Source organism: Anoplolepis gracilipes, chromosome 2 (assembly GCF_047496725.1).
Source record: "Anoplolepis gracilipes chromosome 2, ASM4749672v1, whole genome shotgun sequence".
Classification (NCBI taxonomy): Eukaryota; Metazoa; Arthropoda; class Insecta; order Hymenoptera; family Formicidae; genus Anoplolepis; species Anoplolepis gracilipes.
Genome location: NC_132971.1, coordinates 1,905,516 through 1,916,391, shown reverse-complemented (window position 1 = coordinate 1,916,391; position 10,876 = coordinate 1,905,516). Strand labels below are relative to the sequence as shown.

Sequence of the window (10,876 nt, the reverse complement as noted above, 5' to 3'; positions counted from 1 at the left end):
AAGAAAAGGCAGACAAGAGAAAAAAATTAATCCCTTCGAGAAAATTGGGAGATTGATTAAATTCAAATTAACAATGAAAATAAGCTCTTCAATTCCATCCTATTAAATAACTTTTTATTTATTGCTTTATAATTCTCTTATTATTAATATTTATATAGTATACAGTCTCTTTTATTAATATTATTGGCATTTTTAATCTGTCAAAATTTCAATGTGTTAAAATTTACTCTGTTTATTTGTTAATGATTAAAATGATTGACAATCTGATATAACGTAATAATAACTTACTTTATTTATTTTTTCTGTAATATTATCAATAATTGCGTTTAATATATATGGTGCTATATATTCTTTAAAGATTTTATTTCTAAAAGTACAAACTTGATATCCCTATTATTATGATGCTACAAATTTTTTTGTATTATTTTTTTATTTTATACAATATTATAAAAATTCTTCAGAAGGCTATGCCGCCACCTAGGAAATCTCCATCACATCGCCAAGTAAATAATAAAAAATCAATACTTTACCGTCATCAGTCGATATTTTATCGCCTAAAATAAAAATAAACTGCAATAAATTCTTAATAAAAATGTATCAAAATTATACTGGCATAATATAATCTTGCATTTATTTAAGTAATAAAATCTTTTCTTCTCTATTTAGTCATATTTAATTTAAATATTTATTTATATATATATATATATATATATATATATATATATATATATATATATATATATATATATATATATTGTATTAAGTAAATAAATAATTTTTGAATAATTAATATTTTAATTGCTAGTTTTATTAAATGCAAATGCGTCTTCTCGTTTTTTTAAACATAATAATAATTATTAAAACTTAATTAACAATCATCTTTTAAAGTGTACATGATAATATTTTAAACATATTAGTTAGTTTTAAAATAAATTACATACAGTTCAAAAATGGAATATCTTGAACTATTATTTTAAATTGCAGACCATTATATAGTGCACTAATAAATTACTAACTGCAGTTAGTAATTTATCATAGGAGATCTTCACGTTCAGTTCGAGTTATTGCTTGCTGGGCAAATCGCAACGAGCATAAACCACTGTTTTTATCCATCTGTAGTTTAAACTATAACACAGACCACTAAATAAACTACATTCGATAATTATATCGAATTGTACTGCAGTACAAACAACATATCGATATATTATCATTCGTCTTTCTTAACAATAAAAATATATATGTTAGCACACATTATTAGTTTTTGAATTAAACATTAAAAATAAATAAAATCTGTTAAGATATATTTAAAATACAATAATATTTAAAATACAAAGAAACCAAATTCGAAAAAATCAATTAATCGAAAATTTAAAAACTTATAATTAGAAAAATTCCAAGCTCACAGTAAAACTCAAATAAAGATATAATCGAGATAAATAAATTCAATTTAATTAATAGATTAATAGACTTAATAAAATTAATATATATAATCTTTTTTTCATTTTTAAATGATTATTAGTATCAATCGCATGACTTTATCAACCACACTAATTTTTTTAACAAGTTCAAATATAATTATCACTAAATGTCATTCGATACTTTGTCAATATAAGAATGATAAAAATTAAAGAGATACTTTATAAAAGACAAATTAAATTAATAGTACAATAACCTTACAAGTTCAACATCCACGGTTCCTTTTTAATTCCACGCGAGAAGAGTAAAATTATAGAAACCCACGTTTACCGTAACCCTTTATGTTCGTATGTCCGAGTGAAATTGCACGCTGCCTCGTCACGATATCAAAAACTTGAACGCAACTTTGAAACAAGTGTCAAATTATTCATTCCTTAGCTCGATTATTATTCGTTTGATTGCCGATATTTTCGCGAGAGCGAAATTGGCACGTATCGCGGAAAACTCTTTCCTCTTCGGAAGTCTATTTCGAGGATAATTACAAGGTACGCGTTTTGTCCGTGTATCTCTTCCCTCGAACCGCGCAGGTGCAAATCCTATAGGCTTTTCGCAAATATAAATATACCCTATAGATGTCCGCGAGTTTCGTCGATCGGCGATTTCCTAGCGAAAAGAAAGACGCGCCGGTCTCGTCGATGATCCGATATCCCAGCGTCGCTTCGACATTCGGAGATTCGTTGCATTTCAATTTTCGCAATTAAACAATGGTATCGGATAAATCGTTCGCGAGTGTGATCCGCGCGAATGTCGCGTTGCTGAGGCTCTCCGGCGTGGTATCGTACAGGAACGGAAAAATCCGGCGAACGAATTGGCAGAACATTCTCAGCGCGATCTCTTACGGCTGTCTGTTCGCGTACGCGAGCTTGTACACGTACGAGTTCGTCCTGCATACCATCCACCTCGACATTTGGATGGAGTCATTCGCGATGATACTCTCCCTCGTGGGCGGGCAGGCGCGATTCACGCTCGTCCTCCTGTTCCGCGGCAGGTTTCAGCGATTGCTGACGATCTGCGAGGAACTCTGGACGACGTTGAACGCGACCGAGAAGAGGTGCGTGTGCGATTACGTGAAATCGACGAAACGTCTGACCTACTATTATCTCTTCGGATGTGCCTTCACCATCTTCTTCTACGCCATCGCGAGTCTCTTTATGGGACAGCACGACGATTCGTCGAACGCGACGACGAGAACCTTGCCGTACGCCTGTCCGGTCCAGGTTCATCGGACACCCTATTACGAGATAATGTACACCTTACAATTGAGTAGCATGATCAACGTCGGTCTCACCTGCGCCGCTACTGACACCGTTGGACCGGTGCTTATCTTGACCGTTTGCGGCCACTTCAAGGTCCTCAATTCGCGAATCATGAGCCTCAGCGATCGGGTTTATTCGAAAAGCTCGTCTCCGATAGCCGTGGAATCCCTCGAAATAATACACGGTGTGTCGAAAAATCGTGCGAAATCTGATCTCAAAGCCTGCGTACACTATCATCAAACAGTACTCGAGTATGTAGGGGGGAAAAAGAATGATGATATTGTTAATAAATAAAAAGGGAGCGACTGAGCGGTTAAATTTTTTTAAATGCCTCAAACGATATTTGCGAAATTTTTTTTTATACACTCAAAAAAATATTTTGCTGGTGTGGATTTCTAGATGTCTCAATTAAAATTTATCGTTACTTTTGTATCTGTTAGAATATTGTTTGTCACGTATATAGAATTTATAGCAGCAATATTCTAGCAATACCTCTAGAAAAAATTTAAATCTCATTGCCAAATATTAATCACAAATATAATTGTACTTGACAATAGGTCTTAAAGATAGGCATCGCAGAAAAATTTTCTGTCTAAATTACACTAATGGCACAGATATAAATTCTATTCTTAATATATGCAGTATCATAGTATTTGCTAATAATTTATCTGTTTCAGTTAATTTTTTACACCTAGCAAAATTTTTGTTGAAGTTGTAAGATCATTTTTTGAGTGTACAAAAATAACTCGACTAATCAAACGTTCAACATTGTTCGAATAGATTTTGTAAAGAAGTCGAGAAACTCACCAGCAGCATCTTTTTAATGCAGCTTCTTGGAAGTACGTACAACGTTTCCCTCGTGGGATTTAAATTAGCGGGGGTAAGAGAATTCAAATTATCTTTCTTCTCTTGCATAATTAATCAATCATTTTATCTTACAATTTTGTGAATTAATTTTGCTTAACTTTTATGATCTCTCGCCAGTAGTTTTGAAATCAATCATATTATGTTTGAAGTATGTTTAGAAAATTTTTTGGAAATTTGTATAATCTTTTTCTTATTTATTAACACAAAACGTAATAATCTTAAAATTTAATTAATAACATTCACCAAAAATGTACATTTAATTTAAAATAATGTAGATTATGTATAAAAGCACTTTTATCTTTCGAAATTTTGTTGATTATTTCATCGTAATCGATTATAGAAACGCGAAAAAAATGTTAGTTTGTATATTTTAATTAAGTAAATATCTCAGAAACTTTCTTATTGTCTAACGTTTACAGGATGATCCTGATAAATTTAAATACGCAACACAATTGTCAATTGCTATAATTCAATTATTTTTATGTAACTGGCCGGCGGACGTTCTTCTCACCGAGGTATGTAACTCTAGATTGTAATAATTTAAATTTAAAACACATAATATTTGACAAAATAAGAAAAAGTGCAGTATACAAATATAAACTATTTCTATCTTTATTGTTAAATTTTTTTTTAACTTTTCTTATTTATTAATTATTTGAGAAACTTAAAAAAACAATAGAGATGACATTTTAGAACTTAATAAAACTTTTCTTTCCGTTGACGTATTTTATTAGAAGCAAATATAAACACCTACAGGAATATAAAAAAATTACAACACGCGAACATATGTTATTATAACTCAAAGATAAAAAAAACGCGCAAGTATAATTTCTTTTCGCAAATATAAAAAAGCATTATACACGTGCATCATGTCATAATACATTATAATTCAAAGTGTAACATCTTCTTGACATTTATATTTTATTTCTCTCAGTCTTCTTTATTTATATTTATTTATATCCTTGAAACTTGGAATAGGAAGCTAAATTGTGTTTCAGAGTCAAGATGTAGCGAGAGCGATGTATTTTACATCGTGGTATCGCTTTCCGTATCAGCTAAGAAGATCTCTAAGTATCATCACGATGAGAGCTCAAAAATCAGCGCAGTTGACCGCCGGGTCTATCGTACCGTTATCCTTGCAAACTTTTGCATCTGTACGTACATATATTTATATTATATTTATATTACATACGCCTTAAGAGGATTCAAAATTACCGACAGAACATGAATTACAGATTTTGAAAATTTTTTTTTTGCCTACGAAGCTTGATAAATCCTTCTCCACAATTAAAATACTTATAAAAACAACATTTATTAGCGGGGCCTAATAATTTTATATAAAAATGATAAAAAATTGAAAAATGACAGTTACGTCGTAACAATATTTATTTAATATAAAAAGTTCTATGGTACATCCGTGCAAGAGATGTAGCGTCCGCGTTTGGAATAACATAACAGAATATTAATAAACTTTTGAAAATGACTTTAGAAGCCTAAAATCTGTAAATTTTAAATCTGTAAAAAATTAGTCTCGTGCATCTGTGAGTGTTGTTCGAGATTGAAACACAAACTCACGTCAGACGTCATTTCTAAAAGTTCACAAATATTCTTTCATGCAATTCTTGCAGTGGGAACCTATTTTATTTTATTTATGTATATAAATTGCAAAAGCAAATATATTTTCATATTAAATTTTGATCGGTCATAAAACAGCTTTTGGATCCTCTTAAAACGTGTCTCATCTATTAATCATGATCATTTCACAAATGATTAGACGTCGTATTTTAGATGGTATCATCCGCGGCATCCTTCTTCACTATGATACGCAGTATGAATTGATGTTATTTTATCAATGACATTAGAACGAGGTATTTTGTGTTGATAATCTATACGATTGTTAATATTTATATAATTATTATGATATTAAAATTTATACATAGATCGAACGAATAAATCAAAGTTACAAAGAAAAAACTGTAATGTAATTTTTTTATCGTGATCTGTCTTTCTTAGATATTTGTGAAAAAATTCTTCAGTGCATACGCAGTGAATTGTGAAGAAAAAATGAATAATATATATCTATGTGTACTCTAATTACGATGCTTGATTGCTGTACGTCGTTAGAGAAAATTAAACGCGGCGAAAGCCGGGGAAATTCATCAGATATACGACAGGCTTTTTCGTGGATTAGCTCTGAATACTATACTGGCGCTCGTAGTGTTGACAACGTGGGAAGATTTAGCTGCGGAGATACTCTCACCGCGGCTCCGTTACGATTGCTTAAAGTAACGAGGCAGGCGTTAACCTCCACGGAAACTAATCCGAAGAAAATGTCGGAGAGAGAAAGGCTTTCGATGTAACTCTTGGCTTAAGTCGAGCATCGATCATTTTCTTTTTCCGTTGCACCCCCGGCACGTACGTGTCGAGAGTTACCCTGCCGCATCACGAGAAATACGGTTAACAGAGCGCTGTCCATCCAACATTAAGGACGTCTACGTGGCGTATGCGATGCGTGAATTAATCGAAATCAAAACGTGGATAGTGGAGTTGAAAAAAAGTCTCTCTAAAAGATATTCAGCTTCGAATTAATGTATAATATCTACCGAAATATGTTAAAGGCATCTACGAAAAGGAGTCACTCCCTCGAGCAACGACATTTGCGGATCGACAAGAAGAGAAAGACGTGATAGTCGATAGCGAGGGCAATAGATTTCTTCGACATTACTGCACTAACGAGCGAGCCTAGCAACTTCTCGCAGAAACGTGGCTTCTTTACTTTTCAGCCAATAAGTACAATTTTATCGAGATTTGCGCCTTTTGAACGAAACCATATTTACGCAATAAATATATCTCAATAATGCATACATACATAATGCATATATAAAATTTAATAATAATTTTAATCGAGACATCTAGAAATCTATCTACATTAGCAAAATATTTTTTTGAGTGAACAATTAAATATTTTTTCATTCTTTATTTTTTTCTTTTTACATAAACGTATGTATTATATCAAATAAAGATATAAATTAAATAATAATATATAATATACATAGTATATATATATATATATATTATAATTTAATTTAATTTATATAATAAAGATATAAATTAAATTATAATATATAATATACATAGTATATATATATATATATTATAATTTAATTTAATTTATATAATAAAGATATAAATTAAATTAAATTATAATATATATATATACTATGTATATTATATATTATTATTTAATTTATATCTTTATTTGAGATACATACGTTTATGTACAATAAAAAGAAAAAAAAATAAAGAATGAAAAAATATTTAATTTTTCACTCAAAAAAATATTTTGCTAATGTAGATAGATTTCTAGATGTCTCGATTAAAATTTATCGCTACTTTTTGCATCTGTTAGAATATTGTTTGTCACGTATAGAATTTATAGCCACAATATTCTAGCAATACCTCTAGAAAATTTAGATCTCATTGCCAAATATTAATCACAAATATAAATTCTGTCTCTGTCATATAATTTGATTAATTTAAAGAAAATTTTTGTTGAAGTTGCAAGATCATTTTTTCTGAATGTTATATTCATATATTTATATGTCTACACTTTGCAACTTTCCATTTATATATTTATCTTACACAGCCACGTGTCCTGTGTCATCAAACATGTGCCAAGTTTTGAGATATAAATAAATGTTACAGTCTATGGTGTTAAACGTGCTGTGAGAATATGTGGACTAAAGTATTCAAGTTGCCGTAGGAAAATTTGGGATGAAAAAAAGATGGAATCGGGGGCAGCATCAGTAACATAAGCGTGGGCAAAAGTTAAGGAAACGAAAGGGAGGGGGGAGAGGGGAAAAACTGCGCGAAATGATGCGGTAGATAAACGACAGGCTCGTAGATTCGCCGCAGGATATCGCGCTTGCCAACTCATTGCCTTTCATGAGGATGGCAAGAGAGTGTTTCCAAGACCGATGGTCAATTCCGGATGCCATCCAATTCTTTTTCGTAAAGTGCCGCTGTCCGAACGTGGATTATAAATAAAGATGAAGAACACGGAATAAATGTAACCGAGTAGAAGAGGAGCCATACGTTCTGGACAATCGCTTTCTTAATTCTCATTCAGCGTCACACATTATATCCGAGATATATCATTGCGTCGCGGATTTTGTCATCATCAGATATATCATCGGAAAAGGAAGACGCGTGTTACCAGCCTATTCTGGCGCGATTGAAGTTTCATTTTGACAGCTCCACCGCAAGCAAGGACGAAGAGCGCCGTCAAAGTCTTTTCGCACTCTCTCTCTTGGGAATACCCTTTGGAAAGGACCAGAGACCGCTTACGTTTCGCGCGAATTGAATTAACCTTACGATTGCGTTTTCCAGCAAAACGTTCGCTTCCGTATTAATTATAGCGGCGCGTCTTGAGAGGAGCATCTGCCGGTGACGGCATCGTCTCGTACGAGAAGGTGGCGGACAAGATGATAGGGCGCCGGGGGCGAGGGAGGGAAACGAAAAGGGGAGAAGCTCGGGAGAAGGGGGGGCGAGGTAAGGAAAGCCCGGAGCCCTCGATGCGGTGGCGTACAATAAAGAAATTCCACGATTTCCTGCGGGACGATACCGACCCCGTGCGAGAGGGCGCGTCATCTTCGCATACCATCGTTCGTTCGACGTTGAACGAAACGCGGGCTCTTCGAGTTAATGAAATCCATCGGTACCAAGCAGCGATGGATCGACATCGTAGGGCGTGGGATGTGCTATCCCGTTATCGCTTGAAAAATTAAAATTTACGATCCGCGGCGCGCTTGTCTCTCTATCGAGCGCGAAATGAATTTCCTTCTCGCTAAAAAAAAAACTCGACCCTTTCCCCCCCCCCCCTTTTCGGATTAAATCGCGCACTTAATTGTCGCGCGGTATAGAATCCAATTATTGTCCGGAAAATTTTGATTCTCTACGAAATGTGTCCAAAAACAGTATGATAAGGAAATCTGCAGCGCTTAAAATTCGGTTGGTTATACTCAGGGTTGGGAAGTAACGCGTTATTTGTAACGTCGTTACCGTTACAGTTAGTATTTTTTTTTGTAACGATGAAGTGATAACGGCGTTATCATTTTTTTTCTGTAACTGTAGCGGTAACGTAGTTACATTTTTTTTAGTAACGGTATTTTTAGTAATGAATTTAACAGTTACTTTTATCGTTACTTTTTATATTTGGAATCTATTTCCTATTTATGACATATTATATTTTCTATTTTCGTATATTCAGTCTTCAATTATCAACAAATATTCATATTATAAATTTAAAATTATTATATTAAAGGTTTAAACAAAATTATGAGAATACAAAAAATATATCGTGTATTTGACTATATTTATAAACTTGCAAATCAAAATTTTTTCATTTATACTGTGTTTTAAAATTTTTTCCTTGTTATTTATAATTTTACAAATTTAAAACAATTTATTGATACTTTAATAATATTTTAATTATTAATTTTTTAAATAAATATATTACAAAGATATATTTTTTATTTAATTTCTAATCTCGTTTCAACATTAAAAAAGTAACGATAACGATAACTAGTTACTTATTAAAAGTAACTTTTCATCCCTGATTATACTTTTCAATAAATTATCTCTGCCGAAGAATTATACGAAATAGCTTTACGTTTAGTATTATAATTCGGTATTTTCGAGAATGTTATCATTTAGTAATTATTTGTTTTTATTTATTCCTTTTTAAATCGAGATTTTGGGCGTACTTTGTAAAAAATGTATAGTTTTACACGCGTTGTGTTTTACGTCTCATTGTATTGGTGCCTCGTGTTTAATTTCTCTCATCCGATGAAGAGGGAGGATGATGGAGAGTTAGTTAATGATTTTGCGGGATGACGCGATTGAATGGTTAAAGCTTTTCGCGAAATAGCACGTCCCTCGAAATCGATCGCCAGTTGCCACGAGCAACGTCGCTCGATTAGGCAAACTCTCTCGAAAAAATCGCAATGTGGCCGAAACGAACTATAAGCGGAAGGGGCCCCTGCCCCCTTCCGATAAAATCATAATTTCTACGTGATAGGGTGATAGTATCTCGAGGAGTGCAACGACGATGTTCCTTGCAACATGTGACATACGTAGGTTAAAAATTTTAATTTTCTTTTGTGTGCACGTGTCTCTTTTTATTTCCCTTCTATATTTCCCTGTCAAAATCTGACAACACAATAGGACTCGATGAATGAGATGAAGATTTCTTCAAAATGGATGAACAAATATATATTCGAAGGGACGAAACCACCCGACCAGTCGCTGTCTCGTCGCGGGAATTAAATTCGCAACAAGACGCGCCGACTGTCTTCGTCGACGAAGATCTTCGGGGCGCGAGACGCACCGAGGGTCCGGATCCGTAACTCGCGACGTCCCCGTGTATTTGCAGGTAGTGTCGACTCATTGAATTCTATTCATCGAGCAGCCGAGTTGCGCATCATTCAATTACGCGTTTTCTCAGCCTCTCGTCCTCTCCCTATATACATACATCTTGAGGAGACAAGTCTTTCGCAACTCCTCAATTTCCGCACAATGCATTATTTGGCACCTATTGTGCCAGCGCGATGACGCAAATTAAAGACTTGTCACACTTTTTTAAATTTATTATAAAATCCATCCATTTTTAATAATGTAGACGTATTAATTTTTTATAATCTCCGATAACTGATGCTCGTGCATTTTACCGCGTCAGTTATCGGAGATTATTAAAAATTAATACATCTACGTTATTAAAAATGGATGGATTTTAGAATAAATTTTGAAAAATGCGAGAAGTCTTTAATTTGCGAAATTTATTAATTTAAAAGCAAATACGTCCTCTTGACGTTTGCTTATAATGCGTTTGCGAGAGATTTTGTGTTAAACATTTAATGTTACATAATTATATTAAGATATAAAATTAATTTAATTTTTTACCTTTCTATTATAGGTTTTACCGAGTGATAACCAATTATAGAATTCAGTCACAAAATTTATTCAAATTGGTAAAACGACATATCTAGTTACCATTATTTTATACATTTAAAGAATTTACTAAACCGTGCTAAGCAACTTTTATCGTCCACCGAATATAATGATAAAAGAAAGTAACGAGTAAGGAACATCGTCGTTTTGCTCCTCGTCATCATTCATTGTAAGATTGTGGATCGTAATAATGAAATCCTATTAAAATAAGTAAATCAAGATTTTTTAAAATCAAGATTATCAAGTCAATAAACCCTAAAGTGAAACAA

General features: G+C 32.9%; 1 protein-coding gene across 1 annotated transcript; it reads left to right on the top strand.

The window, feature by feature from the left end:
• Positions 1-2,053: 2,053 nt before the first annotated feature.
• Positions 2,054-5,468, top strand: LOC140675162 (odorant receptor 49b). Its single transcript, XM_072909300.1, has 5 exons — positions 2,054-2,983; positions 3,513-3,612; positions 4,019-4,114; positions 4,598-4,753; positions 5,388-5,468. Exons 1-5 carry the CDS (start codon positions 2,181-2,183, stop codon positions 5,436-5,438), a joined length of 1,206 nt encoding a protein of 401 aa, XP_072765401.1. The 5' UTR covers positions 2,054-2,180; the 3' UTR covers positions 5,439-5,468.
• The last annotated feature ends 5,408 nt before the right edge of the window (positions 5,469-10,876 follow it).

Coding starts and splice junctions, on each gene's coding strand:
- LOC140675162 (XM_072909300.1), top strand. CDS start 2,181: ATGGTATCGGATAAATCGTTCGCGAGTGTGATCCGCGCGAATGTCGCG. Junction 4,115..4,597: donor CGGACGTTCTTCTCACCGAG/GTATGTAACTCT, acceptor ATTGTGTTTCAG/AGTCAAGATGTAGCGAGAGC. Junction 4,754..5,387: donor CCTTGCAAACTTTTGCATCT/GTACGTACATAT, acceptor GTCGTATTTTAG/ATGGTATCATCCGCGGCATC.